General features: G+C 35.1%; 2 protein-coding genes across 2 annotated transcripts; one reads left to right on the top strand and one right to left on the bottom strand.

Moving 5' to 3' along the window:
• The first annotated feature begins 4,237 nt into the window (after positions 1 to 4,237).
• On the top strand, positions 4,238 to 6,561 carry LOC120125144 (syntaxin-132-like). The gene is made up of 13 exons (XM_039143639.1): positions 4,238 to 4,381; positions 4,562 to 4,669; positions 4,760 to 4,816; positions 4,891 to 4,939; positions 5,019 to 5,107; positions 5,187 to 5,260; positions 5,399 to 5,441; positions 5,512 to 5,572; positions 5,692 to 5,717; positions 5,801 to 5,878; positions 5,942 to 6,022; positions 6,108 to 6,173; positions 6,336 to 6,561. The coding sequence occupies exons 1-13, from the start codon at positions 4,364 to 4,366 to the stop codon at positions 6,495 to 6,497; spliced, it is 912 nt and encodes a 303-aa protein (XP_038999570.1). The 5' UTR covers positions 4,238 to 4,363; the 3' UTR covers positions 6,498 to 6,561.
• Positions 6,562 to 7,149: 588 nt separating this feature from the next.
• LOC120125143 (isocitrate lyase-like) lies at positions 7,150 to 9,367 on the bottom strand. The gene is made up of 3 exons (XM_039143638.1): positions 9,323 to 9,367; positions 7,656 to 9,258; positions 7,150 to 7,440 (listed from the first exon to the last, which is right to left on the bottom strand). Exons 1-3 carry the CDS (start codon positions 9,350 to 9,352, stop codon positions 7,343 to 7,345), a joined length of 1,731 nt encoding a protein of 576 aa, XP_038999569.1. The 5' UTR covers positions 9,353 to 9,367; the 3' UTR covers positions 7,150 to 7,342.
• Between the last annotated feature and the right edge of the window lie 6,366 nt (positions 9,368 to 15,733).

Below are 15,733 nucleotides of genomic sequence, written 5' to 3'. Positions count from 1 at the left end.
GATGAGGATCCATATTTTGGTAGAGGAAAAGATGATTGTGATGGCACTGGTGATCCACATGTCAACCTTGTATGACCACTTTCCTTGCACCGACTACATGTCGATCTCTTCTTCTCTTCACCCTTAGACGGTATACGATCGTGACTTTTTGGTCGGCTAGGTAGCCTTCTGTCCATGGCTGGTGGCAAAACTGTTTGTAAGTCATCTGGTATGTCCCACTCAGAAGAATGTGGAATAGGGTAGACAATCTCGCCATAAGTCTGTCGATATACTTCTGTAGTGTAGCAATCCATAGCGTATGCGCTTGAATCATCTTGGTTTAGATAAAGAGAAACTTTTATAACATGGCCACATGGATAACCAGATGTTTGCCATTTCATACAACTACACGTCTTTGCATTTAGATCGACAAGCCCATTTAAGTTGTTATCCAGTACTTCGAACAAAGTGTTTGAACATGGTTCAACTCTCCATGACGTTGACTTCACAACACGTTTCGTTATCTTTTTTTCTGTCCATGGTGTAACACGATGTTCCAATGTTCCTGTAAATTTAAATAAATAATACTTAGTAAAATATATGATAAGTTACGAATTTAAAGAAATAATACCTGCATAGTTTTTTTTCTTGTAGTACCATTGTTGAATAGAGGCTCGAAAAAACTCCATTAACATAGTAATGGGTAATTTCTGGGAATGACGACTTAGAGCGTTGATTGATTCTGCACTATTAGACATCATGAAACCATATCTTGCTCCAAGTTGATGTACTCTTGATCATCTTTCAAACCCGACATCTTCTAGTGTTTGAGCACACTGAGGCAAAACACGTCTTAAACACTTTATATGCTTATTAAAATCCACTTCCCGATAAGCTTTTACAGCCTTCCAGTATGTCCATTTGTGATTTTTTATACCAACAGACCTTGATTTTAGATTTCTATACAAATGAACACCACAAAGTCCATGAAAAGCATCTGGGAAACACTTTCTAACAGCGTTGTCAATTGAGTTTGCCCTATCGGATATGATTGTCAGATTGCTAATAGGACCTATGCAATCCCTAAAATGCCCCATAAACCATGTCCATGAATAAGAGGTTTCAGATTTTCCAACCCCGTAAGCTATTGGTAGTATCCCATTGTTAGCATCTATGGCTATTGCTAATAAGTTTACTCCAAGGTATCGACCTTTTAAATGTGCTCCGTCAACTATAATAACTGGGCGCATGCAATTAATAAACGAACGAATCTACAAAATCATATACACAAGAAATATAATCATTTAAATATGAAATGCATGTAACTAACAAAAATGAGTCAACAAAATTATATTGATTTACTAACCGCAGCACCAATGGAGATAAACAACAACTCAAATCGTCCATCTCTATCTGTTTTGATATGAGTTACCGACCCAGGATTTTTCAGCTTTAAATTGTGACAATAAGCCGGCAGTTGGGCAAACGATGCTTCTGGCGACCCCCTCAACAATTCCAAGGCATAACATTTGGCTCTCCAAGCTTGAGAATATGAGATACTAATCTTGAATCGAGCATTCATGTCAGTCATAATTTCATGTCCCCGATATACCCTACCATTCAAAAATATTAACTCAGCCAGAAAACCACCCAACACCTTTTTGTTTGCCTGTCTATGGTGAGGAAAAACTTGGGTTCTTGAACATGTATGTTTATCAATAAAAGTCATAACTTGAAACATTTCACAATCTTTTATCCTCTTTGCAATCATACGCCACATACAGTTTTTGTCAATCATACACCTTGTTTCGAAACAATCTTTGCTTGATTTGTTAACTTTTAGTTGATAGCCATCTTCCACACATTTCGTATACAAAGCTATCTTCAAGTCTTCCTTTGTATCAAAACAATCATCTTTCTTGATACGAATAATTTTTGTGTGACAATCAACTGCTATCTTTACCAACTCTTCTTCCGGTATCTGAAGTAATTCTGGCATATTCCAGTTATACTCCCGTGGCATTTTCTTCGGGGACTTTTCTTTGGGGATTTCTTCTTCTTCTTTTTCTTCTTCAGTGTTATATGAATTACAGAATAATGTTCAACATGTTCATTTACAGTCGTAACTTCCTCTTCATTATCATCAACAACATCTTCCTCGGCAACGACTGTTTCATCATCAAAATTTGGGTATTGACCAATATCAAAATCATTACACGCAGGGTCTGTTTCTTCTTCTGAAAAATCATCAAAATATGAGTATTGACCAAGATCAAAGTCCGGGTATTGACCAAGATCAAATTTCGAATACTGACTAGTACTCACAATTTTTTTTGTTGGCTCATCATCGTCTAACTGGTCAATACGAAAACCGGAATTTGGTACTGAAAGTTGATTGGGATTTGGATTAGGGAAAGGTTATGGGTTTTGAGATTGTGTTTGGTATTGGAAATGTGGTGAAACAATATTTGTTTGGTGATGAAATTGTGGTTGAACCATTAAATTTTGAGCACCATAAACTGGGGTTGAAAAACTTAGTTGATTACTACCCGCTACTGACCCAACTTCACTACTTCTAGGTTCAACAACATACAATGTAACATCATCACTTGAAACACTAATGTAAGCAATGAATTGTTCAACATCTTCATTGTCGGTTAACAAATAAACTTTACCATTTCTCTGATAAGATAGCCTAAATCCACTTAGGGGCTCTAAATTCAATTTATTTACAACACGTAACATTAGAGTTTCATAAGTTAACTTTTTTAATGACAATTTTAGTTGAAGATTCATGGGTAAAGGCATATATTGTAAAACACCATGAACATTCTCCTATGACCCTCCAAAACACAAATCTATCCAAACATGATCAACATTAGATGATTTCATTATTGTAAATTAATTTACTAAACAAACGAGCTGCGAAACTAAAACATATTGCCGGATGGGAAATGATGTCGTTGGATATAGGAACGGATGTCGCCGGAGAGAGTGATAGATGGAGATGGAATGAGTTGTGATTTAGGGATTTAGGTTATGAGTTGCTGCTGCTGCTGCGTATTTATATACCCAAAACATTTTTGTTGCGAAATTAAAACCTGTTGCGAATTCAGAAATTGAGTTGCGAATTTGAAATTCAGTATTGCGATAGTCAGAATCTCGTTGCGAATTAGGAAAATCGCAATGCGATTACGTAAATCACAATGCGATTTTCCTAATTCGCATTGCGATTTACGTATTCGCATTGCGATTTACGTATTCGCATTGCGAATTAGGAAAATCGCAACGCGAATTTTGGAAATCGCAATGTGATAGTCAGAATCGCGTTGCGAATCTGGAAATTGATTTGCGATACCGGAGATCGCGTTGCGAATTATCGATCGCATTGCGATTTAGTTGGTCATTTTGGCAAATCCAAAAAAAGTTGGTTAAAATCGTATATTATAAGGCATTTTTGGTTACTGAGGTTATTTTCTCAAAAAAATAGCATTGAACAAGGACGTTCCCTTGTGTATTGCCTTGTGAAATTGCAGCGTTGCTCAAACTAGGGTAGAGCGTCTGATTAGAGGAGCCCAAAAGTGGCAAACCATTACTAAAAATGGGCTTTGCACAAATGATGGACTAACTGGGCTTTACATGAAAGCACCCAATGGACTGGTGTTTTGACTGATTAAAACATTATGATTTTGGTTGACAGGACTACGACTTTGATTGATTGAAGTCATGCTTTGAACCAGACTTCGAGTCAAATTGATTACAAGAAGATTTTTACTAAATAAATTTTGCTGAGAGCCTTCGTATTGGGCAAAGAGTTGCAACAAGTTTTTAGGGCTGTTGGCTCGAAGTGATCACTGCCTCAACCAATTCATACAGTCATCTCGCATACTTTCAAAAAAAATTGAAAAACGATTATTATTATCAATTCCTCTCGAATCATCCTTACACGTATCTATGTATCAATGGATTAACCGTGTACATGCAGCTGTCTTAGTTTGTTTATGGTAAAGTCAAGTGAAGATATATGTTTAAGGTTAATTTTTAAAAGCATGATCTAATTCCAAAACGGGCCAAGCAGACAGCTCAATAAGAAGGTAAGGAAAGCTAAGCAAACATAGTATTCGATAGTCAACATCGTCACCACACGATGTTGTTTGGTCGTGCAAACATCATAGACTCCATGGAATTTCTTGTACTTAACGTTGAAAATCTTAATCTAATCTCTCTAACCTATAAGAGCCGGCTGGGAAAAAAAAACTAAATTAGACAAATCAAAACAGAACATCTCTTTCATAACGAAAATTTCCTTTTCTTTGCCCTCTTTCTTCCTCAAATACTTTAAGTTTCAACTGATCAAAACCCCATCTCTTTGTTTTTGGTCAACATGAACGACTTACTCACGGTGATCATCAATCTCTTTGCCTTAATCTTTGTTAATTAAGTTTTGATTATTCTATTTCTTTTTCTTGATCAATCAACATCTTTTTCCTCGTATCTTTCTTCAATCTGACACTGAATCGGATTATGCTTTGGGGTATCTTTTGTACTAGAACTTTAACGATTTTATCACGTCCTCGATTAGGATTCGTTTGCCGGTGATGCCGAAGGCCACAGTGATATCGAAATGGGACGACAGGTTCCAGGAACCGGAAGCAACTCCGACGTGGGAATGGAAGCTTTCAATAAGCAGGTCTGCTATGTGCTTACGAAAGCAACACAATTTAGTCCTTTGTTAGTTGACTGTAATAGATAACTTATGCTCTTATTGCTCGTAGTATAGATTCAAGAGGTTGAGAAACAGGTGGAGAAGCTCTCTGGTTTACTCAGGAAACTCAAGGTATGTGAACAGTCTCATTTCTTGTGCTGTTTATTATCACAGGCTACATATAATCTAATGTGAATTATCTGCAGGATGCTAATGAGGAGTCGAAGGCTATTACCAAGGCATCCGCCATGAAAGGTATCTCGAAAATTATCGATACTAAGCAGCTTCCAGTTCGAATAATCCTTTCATTTATGTCATGTAACGTACTGAAAAGCTATCAAGAAGCGGATGGAGAAGGATATTGACGAGGTCGGAAAAGTAGCACGAAATGTCAAAGCAAGATTAGAAGCAATCAACAAAGATGTAACACTTCATCCGTGTTTTCTATTCAACATGTCTTAATTTATCGAATTTTATTTACTGATTTTGTTTTTCCCTTCAGAACTTAGCCAATCGGCAGAAACCTGGTTGCGAAAAAGGAACAAGTATTGACAGATCCAGGACCAATGTTACAAAGTATGTCTTTTTCACTTATTTTGAACCAACAGAATTGATCCATTAGTTCTTCGACATTATGAGACTATTTCTATTACATACACAACCTAATCTAAATAAAAAAAACAATTTTGGGATGTTACAATTCTCTTATTTCAGTGCGGTGGCGAAAAAATTCAAGGATTTGATGATAGAGTTTCAGGTATATCTTCCAGTATACAACTTTGTTGCCATGTTTTAAGATACTATCTGTTTTCCCATCTGTGTTTCAGACACTCAGACAAAAGATCCAGGACGAGTACCGGGAAGTTGTCGAAAGAAGGGTCACTACAGGTTAGAATCCGGCATGTACCGAGTGCCGGAACCACGAAACAATCAGATTTATTCCCCCGAATTGATCATGTTATCTTCATCATACTTGATGCTTTTTTCTTTTATTGTTGTTTCAATAGTTACCGGGACCAAACCGGACGAACAGGTGAGCCTAAGTTCGATATCAGAACCTTGGGTCTACTTTACATGAAAGTTGGTTTAATCTGTGACAATGTTTTCTTGTCTTAGACAATTGACAACCTCATTGAAACTGGGAACAGTGAACAAATTTTCCAGAAGGCTATTCAAGAACAGGGACGAGGACAGGTTTGGTTGCATCCTCTAATTCCATTGCAATGGAACGGTTTTGATACTGTGTTATGGTTTTAGATACTAAATACGGTGGAGGAAATCCAAGAACGGCACGACGCGGTGGTTGAGATCGAGAAAAAGCTTCTCGATTTACAGCAGGTATATATACAGTCTGATATGAACCCTCGACCTTAAACCCTGAACCATCGAACTAACTATTCTAATGGGAACAACGTTTTCTCAGATTTACCTTGATATGGCAGTTGTAGTTGGAGCTCAAGGAGAAGTCTTGGATAACATTGAAAGTCAGGTTTGTTCCTGTTGTAAATTATACGATAATTTAAAATTTTCAAGAGAACCATCATTCCTGTTAATCTGCTTCGGTCCATCCCTGTTGGAGTAACTATATATATTGATATTGAGGTGTTTATGGCCTGTAATCTTGCTATTTTCCCCCCTGAAATGCTGATAGGTTGCAAATGCAGTAGACCATGTACAATCAGGAACTGTTGCTCTTCAAACTGCGAAAAGCTTGCAGAAAAAGTCGAGAAAATGCATGATGATTGCCATTATCTTACTCCTCGTCATCGCACTCGTCATTGTGCTTTCTATTTTGAAGCCATGGAAGAAATGAAGAGAGCAAAAAGTAGACATCCGTGAGGAATTCCAAATTACAGTTGTTATTAGAATGCCATATATTTTTAATATTATGTCATAGAGCATCTACTTCTTGATCTGTTCGGTTTAGTCCCTACATGTTGATCAAATTATTATAGTTTCATATATTTTTATGATTGGCGCAATGATTAAGTTCAGATTTAGGAATTAATATTTGTTTTTATGGATGAAAGTTTGCATGTTTACTTTATTAGATAATTTCTTGAAATTTGTTAATCTCTTCCTAAAATATTTGACATTTCATCATGTTTATTTCAATAATGTAATCAAAGAATAAAACTTTTTATTATCCACAATTAAAGAATATGATTATTTATTATATTGTGTTAGAGTCTTTAATATACATGATTTTATGATACGCATGTTGTTAATAATAGTAGTGATATTTTAATTTTTGAATTTATTATTATTATTATTATTATTATAATTTGTGTATTTATTATATAATATTATCTCTGAATGACATTAATTGTTTTAAACATCTCGAACTGATTATTATTGTGGGAACAATGATAGATTAAGATTAGTTTAAAATTTGAATTACATTCATAAGATAAAAATGAGAATGAGATATAAATAAAATTTATAGAGTTATATGATTTTAAATCTCTCATCCAAGCTTATAAATAGTATTTATTTTTTAAAAAAGATGGCCAACAACATATTTTCATACCAATGGACATGTTCCATCGTTAACAAAAGTAAAACAGGGCTAAAAGAAATACAGGATAATGATCAAATTTTACAGTAGTATCATAACTATCTTTTATTAGACCAGCCATGTAGTAGCTCAGCTTTGCCTTACATTCTGGCCTTAGCCACGACCATATTGACTTCATTTCCGACCTCCACTGCACCTGCCCTACTCCATGTTTCCTTGAATTGCTCCTCAGTCACTCCTGCATAAATTTTACTCAACAAAACTTGATTATCAATTATCGATTTCTTTTGATCTTACGTAATTAAGAAGTAAGGATGAGCACATGATTTTATGTTAAAAGCAGGGGCGAAAATAGATTATTAATAGACAATACAAATCAATCTAAAATATATGAAATTTTGAAACTTTTATAGCAAAATTCGTCATGTAATTAAAGGTAAAGCAGTTACTTGCCTTTGCCCATGGCTGCCGTGGATGATATTCCTCCCTGTACTGTCTTTAGATACCTGTCATAAAAGTTGGCACCCGACCATTTTTGGTGAGCCAGTGTGTCCACTCCATTGTTCCTCTCTTCCCTCTGGATCTTCTCGACGTAAGCCAGCATTCCCCGCCTCGCGAAATCACGAGCGAACGTGTCGGTCACGAGCGCGTCCGCGTGGAAACCGGCTAGCGTTATGAACTGCCAACAGAAACCGAGCTTGGCTATGCTTGGGATGAAGTCTGTCATCTGTTCATCACTCATTCCTGATGCATCCCAGTTGAAGGATGGTGAGAGATTGTATGCCAACATGATTTCGGGATGCATCGATTTCACCCCTTGGGCAAATTCGGTGCACTCGTTCAGGTCGGGGCTCGATGTCTCCATCCAAATGAGATCGGCATGAGGCGCGAAAGCCCAACCGCGAACGATGGCAGCCATTACCGATCCCTTGAACCTATAGAAACCTTCTCTGGTTCTGGGCAAGTCCCAGTCCCAGAAAAGATTTTTGAGCCCCAATCTTTCAGCAATTTCTCTTGCTTGTTCATTTGAGAGGCATTTATCATACCCGGAATGATTCATCCATTCATTCATTCTCCTCCTCTTCTCAGTGTCCCCGATATTCATGTTCTTGATCGCATCGATGACACATTCGGAGAATGTCTTAAGCTGTGCCATGGCTAGCCATTTATCTTCAATGGCTTGGAGTTCAGCCCCAGTTTTTCCAGCAGCCATTGCTTCGGCTAACATAGTGGCCAGACTTTTCCCCCGAAGATTCGGATTAGTCACACCGAGAATAAACTGATGATCCCTGTTGTCGACATTCGTTTGGATCAAATTAGCTGCAACAGCATCGGTCCGGGCCACCAACACCGTCTCCACTCCCATAACATCGAATTGCAACCTCGCCGCAACGAGCCGATTAATGTGCTCGCTGACGGAAACAAGTACTTTACCAGCCATGTGACCACATTTTTTGGTCACGGACGACTGGTCCTCGATGTGGACGCCTGCAGCACCACGTTCGACGAAAAGTTTGCAAAGCTTAACAGTTGCAGTGGTGCCACCGAAGCCAGTATCCCCATCAGCTATAATCGGTTTCAGGTAATCAACATAAGGGGTTCGAGCCCTCTCCTCGCGGCTCATGCTCATTCTCGCCTCTCGCTGTTTTCGGTCATGGTATTGTTGTGCAAAGAAAAGGTGTTCGACTTTGTTCGGGACGGTATCGTAAGGATAGTCAGCAAGGTCCGGACCGGGCTCGTTGGTGGAGGTGTGAGTCGAGGAACATTGCCAACCAGACACATAAATCGAATCCAAATGCTTGGCCATCATGGTTACTTGGACTGGATCAAGTGCACCGAAAGTCCTTGAAGCAGTGCCATTTGCTTGATGTGTCTTGAGCGTTCTCCATAACTTCTTCGCCATGTCGTTCGAGCCATAGCTCTGCTTGAGGCTGCCTCGTAAAGCCACAACGTCCCGAGCCGTATACGGCCGTCGGGTAAGCTTGAACCTCTCCGAGTTCCACCATGCTTGCACCTCTGCTACTTCGGCTTCGTTTCTCGCTTCTTCTTCCGTTATCTGTCAATGGAATTTTCACACATTAAAAACATTGTTATTTGCTGGCAGGGGAAGCGAAACTTACCATTGAAAGCAGAGAGAAAGATGCAGCCATGGTTAGAACTTTTTGTTTTAGAATGGGAAAAAAAATAAACAACTAAAAGTTCATACAAATGCTGTGCTCTCCTCCTCTTCCGAGTCTCTCCATTTATAAGGAGAAAAAGGGCATCGGTTATCACCTCCCCCAGTTATTTCTTTTAGCATTTCTGACTCATTAATATTTATCTAAATAATTTATACGGGAAAAATTCATTATTTTGTTTGCATTGTTATCTTCAAGCTGCCCATAGAGGCACGCAATATAATGTCATTGTCTTGTTTCACTTCCAGTTTTGTTTCCTTTTTTCCCCTATAACCGATTTCTGGTTCTGGTTATGTTTCAACCCTGTTTAGTTTTTGAACGAAAACAATTCATGTTCCTGAGTACTTAATTATTGGGATTTTCATATTGAAATTTTGTAGCAATTAGGAATGGCCATGGATAAATCCTTCACTCGACCTTAACCCAATATACATCTTCAACCGGACTCGAACCCAATCTGAGTTTTTGAGATAAAATTCAAATTCGAACCGACTCGAAATAATATATTTATTAAAAAAATTATTTTTATTCAATAAAAATAGGGATTTAATTGAAAGAAAATAATATAGAGCGGGATATTATTGCAATTATCCCTAAATATATAAAATAAATTACAATTTTTCTAGTATGTTATTTTTCATACTAAATCCGAACCTGACCAGACACAAATCCGAATTTCATTTTAAAAGTCAAGTCGAGTCTAAACTTTTCGGATTCTGGTCCTATGCCCATCTCTAGTTGCAAACCAATTGTTACTGATTTAATCCTATATCCATCTTTAAACTTAAGAGTTAATTGCAACACACATCCTCAAACTATGAAGTTCTTTTTAAAATGGTCTCGAATATTTTGAATATTTTAAATTAATCTCTACACTTTTGAATATTTCAATTTCATTCTCGCACTATAACCCTCATTCTAAATTAGTTCTCAAACTTTTAAATTTTCAATCTCATCTTAAACTATCTATATATGATAATCATATCGCTTGTTAATAAAAATCATTAGGTTAAGCTATATTATTATATGTGAAAAAAATTAAGTTAGACTAATTACATATTTAGATGAGTTCGATGATAAAGTTAGAAGATTCAAAAGTTAGGGATCAAATTAGAATGAGGGTTATAGTTTAGGGATGGAATTATAATGTTGAAAAGTTTAAGGATCGGTTTAAAATGAGAGTTATAATCGGAGAATAATATTAAAAGATTATAGCATTTGAAGATCAATTCAAAATAAAAATCATAATTTTAAAATATATGATACAATTAACTACTCTAAAAATAAAATTAGTTAAAATAATTCTTATTTTTTTAATAGTGTAGGTAATTATAAAGTAATAGTTGTTTTAAAAAATTAGTCTATTAACAATACGTATACATAGCACAAACAAAGCTATTTTAGTGGCTTAAAGGGATGATTATTATTTCTAGAGATTCTGGATTGAACATCAATAATTGCAAGATATTTGAGTGTTTATTATCAAATGATTGAAATTTCTAAATAAATAAAAAATAATAATATATATACATCATATAAACACAATTATTTAAATTTTCTTACTATTATCCTTTTTTAAATTCAATAAACATGAAATATTTGAATTGAAACAAATATTTTTATTAAACTAAAGTGATTACAAAGTAGTATATGTTCTAAAGCATGGTTTTCAGAACCAGACCGGTTAGCGAACCGATCATGCTACCAGTTCACTGGTTCAACCGGTCCGACCGGTCAGAAGAACCGGACGACGTCATAATTATTTAAAAAATTAAATAAAAATACCAAAAATATTTAATAAAAAATAATTTTGTATATCACAAGTCATATTAAAAGCAAGTCATAACATATATAAGTTAAAAACCATAAAATCAAGTGAAACAAAATGATTCAAATTAACTACAACATAATATTTAAAGTAAAACATATTAAATAATAAATATAGTTATATAACTATAATTAAAAAATAAATTTGGGACTAAAAAAATCATAACAAAATGATATTGTTTGATTTAATTTTTTTTTAAAAACAATCCCCATGGCTAAGAAACATAAAAGAACATCCCAAAAGTCTAAAGAGTAAAAATATGAGAACAAAACAATCCCACATGGCTAAGAAACATAGAAGAGCATCCCAACTAACTTCTATAAATAATAGAGGTAATTTGTCATTCAAAATCATGGAGCCTTTTGGTGAGCATAGAGTGAACTATTCTTTCACTTCAATCAAGCTCGAATTTTAGGCTTCAATCGAGCTTCTAAATTTTTTTTTTTAGTTCAAGCCTTTTCAAGTTCAAGTTTTAATATTATATTTCGAGTTTGAGTTGAACTTGATAATTTTTAGTTCGTGAGTTTGAGTTGAGTTGAGTTGAGCTTACTTTTAAAATTTGAGTCTAGCTCAGCAATACTCGAGTTCGATTTGGCTCGTTTAACAAACGAAGTCGTTTGGTTTAATTTTTTTTAAAAAAAAAACAAAATTGGTGGTTTTTTTTTCCAGTTTTTTCCGGTTTTCAGCCGGTCCGGTTCGAACGGTTCAACGGTTCCGGCCAGTTCACTAGTAGTGGTTCAACTGGTGTAGTTTGAACCGGACTAGACAGCGGTTTCCGATTGAACCGGCCGATCTGGTCCGATTTTCAAAACACTGTTCTAAAATCTCAACCATTTGACAATAAACGTTCAATAACACTACTGCAGTCGCTAGTATTCAAACCTACATCCTTTAAAAATAATAATAATTCCTTTAACCACTTAAATAAGTTTATTCTACAAAATGAAAATAATGATGAAATAACGTGGAGAGGGTTTTGAACCTACAACCCTTACATCTATCAAATCAATTTTTTTTTATAAATTTGGGATAAATATAAAATAATATCTATTTAGAGATAAATTTTTAACTTTTGTTATTAAAGGTTCACACCTCTAATATATATCATGTTCGAACATGAATCTTAAGAAAATAACAATAATTCTCTTATTACATAAATCAATTGGTTCATCCATAGAAACAAAGTTAATAACACACTACCTATAGAATATAAAACATGAAAGGGTTAATGGGTCATTTTCTTGCGATTGCTCCTCTGCCTTGGGGATACCGTCCTTAGCCTTAGCCGATTGCTGACGAAACAAATAAGTTACGAGATTCCGGAAATTTTGACTCCCGAGAACGATTGAGCTATCCTTATCTATCTTTCCACCTCCCATTCCTACTTTATGTTTATCACTTTATTATAAAATTATGTATTTTCATAAGCTATAAATATTGAACTTTATATATATATATATATATATATAGCTTTTATAATTAGATCATAAGTTAATTACATGTGTTATATATATATATATATATTCAATTTTTATAATTTTTGTGTCAATAAATATTTTTAAAAAAGAGTTTTTATTAATCGAATGCGTATAAAATATAAAATATGACAATCAATATAAAACTCGTTAAAAAATCTTCAAATTTAAGTCTAAATGAAGAAAAAAAGAATGTGTTATGCCCATGCCTGAAACATCGATGATTTAACTGAAACCAACACTAAAAAAGCAACGAATACAAAATCCAACAACCCTTGGGAACTTACCATACAATCCCAATTGCAGCAGGAAAGAAGTAGACCACAACATGCACCCAAGTGCCCACTTAAAACAAGGGTGATGCACTGCCATAGCTCGTTCTCACAATTATTAAGTAATCTCAATCAGCGGTGGATGTATTAGGCTCTTCAGGAGACGGGAAAAAAATTAAATTAAATTTAATTTGTTAATAAAAATAAAAAATAAAGAAATTTGTGTACCTAAACTTTTTAAAAATAGAATATTATAATTTTGGACCCTTATTTTTTTAATTTTTAGATTCACCATTGATCTCAATCTGCTGCAAACCACAAAGCAAACTTTCTACAGCTCATGCAATCGTGTCAATAAGTAATCATATAAACAACTTGCCAATTCTATCCATTTTCTATTTGTTTGTGTATTTTATATGAAAATCATATTAGGGCAGAAAAAAATTCAGGAATTCTTGCAGAAGACCAAACCACACGCATCTTTAATAATTTGGATGAACACGTCATCTGTTATCCTGTCAATGATGTGTCCCTAGATAAGATAATAGAACTAGGAACATTGCATTTATTTTTATTTTTTTAATGTTTTAATTGAGGGTAAATTACATATTTAGTCATCAAACTATTACTTAGTTTTCGTTTGGGTCAGCCAATTAATTGTTTTTCAAAAGCATCACTAATTTTACGTTTTGGTTTCATTTTAATTGCTCTTCGTTAAAAATTAACAATGATGTCGATGCGCTATGTAATGTCACATAGTCATTGAAAAAATAAAGAAAAACATCACGTCAACAGCTTTGTTAATTTTTTAACTATAGATGACAAAAAAATGTGTAACAACCCAAATTTCGGGCTAATAGTTTCGAGTCTACCTGAGATGTATGTGGATCCCGTGGATTTTATTGATTAAGTTGTCGGGCTTAATTGGGTTGGATTAGGGCCTAATTGGGTTGGATTAGGGCCTAATTAGCCGAAATTGTTGACTATAAGACAAAATATGAAGGAAAAAAAGTGTAATTAGACCATTAATGGAAATTGAACATATTTTTTTGGGGGCTTTTAAGTGTTTTAACCGTGGGTTTCATTTCCCACTTCTCTTATCCTCATTCTTCTTCTTCTTCTTTCATCTCCCCTAAATAGCCATAGCTCCAAGGTAAGGTTTTGAACCTTTTTTTCTTGTTTCATTTTCATTCTTAATCCCCCTTATAACATATTTTTAAATAATCAAGCCTTGGTTTATTTCCTAGTTAAAGAAAAAGAGGAGTTTTCATCATCCATGCTTTGAGGTCATTTAGAGTCCCTAAAATCAAGGTAGTGTATTTCTAATCCTTAGGAGTATTAAGTTCTCATAGATTTCAAGTATATGCAAAGATTTGGTGATTTAAGCATTTTAGGGTTATCTTTGATTTATCAAGCAAATCACGTTTTAGGTGTTAATAGCATGTTTTTATTATACCTTAGGACCTTATACAACTTATTAAAACTTCATAATAAGTTTAGAAACTAAACCAAGTCATTTAGGATGGTTTTGGGTGATTTTTTTAGCCTAAAATATTAGTTTTAGGGTTTAAGTATTGATATTGGATGAATTGGGACAAAATTTAGGTATTTCAGGCTGAGAGTATCGATATTACTGTGAGAGTATCGATACTTCCCGTTTGATCTTGAGACTCAGAGGGTTAGTCTCAAGATCAGGCCTAATTTTTGGAAATAAAATGCATTTTTGGTACTGATACTCATAGGGGTATCGATACTAGACCCTAGAGTATCGATACTACAAATAGAGTATCGATACTACAAATAGAGTATCGATACTACTCACTTTGGATGGTCATAATTGACCCTTTTAAGTTCCGTAAGAGCAAATGACAATCCGTAATAGTAAGAATTAGTCCATAAGGGACATAAATGACCAGGAATACCTAGAAACACTCATAAGAGAAGGTTACACCGGGTGTAACCATATTAAGTGTATTATGTCGAAGTATCTTCATTTAAGAATGTATACGAATAGTTGGGACCAAGGATCGTTATGTGAGAGATCCAATAAGCGGTACGATGAATATGTCAGAATCACTAGTAGCAGAAAGTATTAGTTTTGAGAATATCAGTGAAACCAAGAAGAGTAAACCACCATTTTCAGTTCAAGATATTTTGAAGGGAAGTACGATAAGTCTGAATAGAGTACCGCTACTCAGAATTAATCCGATTCAGTTCAACCAATAGTAAGTAAGTTTTCGCATAGCGTTCTAGATGAGGGAACGAGCAAGATAACAACCAATATGATGTCGACTTCACTTCGGTGAGTCCAACTATGTTATGATGTACCCAAGTTACTTTAGTTGCTCTAGTGGGGCATTGTCAATGGATAAGGCATTAAGGGGCTAACTTAGGGTACGTGATCCAAACACTCAAGGGGAGTGGGTTAAAAATGTCAGTATTATGTGGTCTATGTGCCTTAGATTTGCATGGTTAGTTATGTCAATTCAGTATGTTAGATATGTTAAAGCTTGGATTGAAGGCTATGTGAGACCAAGACAATGCTTCAGTTTGTGCGAGAATTGTACCGATGTTATGTGACACCGAGTTCCCTTTAGTGATCTACCTGATGGAAATGTGAGGACCAAGAGATCATTCAGTATGTTTGTGGGAATTACGCCGATTCCATGTGACACTGGGGTTCCCTCAATAACTAGTGTCCGAGAGCTATGTGAGACCAAATACTAGTCAGGTTTGCATTCATGTAATGCACAGTATGTCAGGTTCGCATTCAGATAAT

The sequence above is a fragment of the Hibiscus syriacus genome, unplaced genomic scaffold, assembly GCF_006381635.1.
Source record: "Hibiscus syriacus cultivar Baekdansim isolate YM2019G1 unplaced genomic scaffold, ASM638163v2 tig00110429_pilon, whole genome shotgun sequence".
Taxonomy (NCBI): Eukaryota; Viridiplantae; Streptophyta; class Magnoliopsida; order Malvales; family Malvaceae; genus Hibiscus; species Hibiscus syriacus.
Note: the sequence above shows the minus strand (reverse complement) of the source record. Positions and strands in the feature narration are given on the sequence as shown.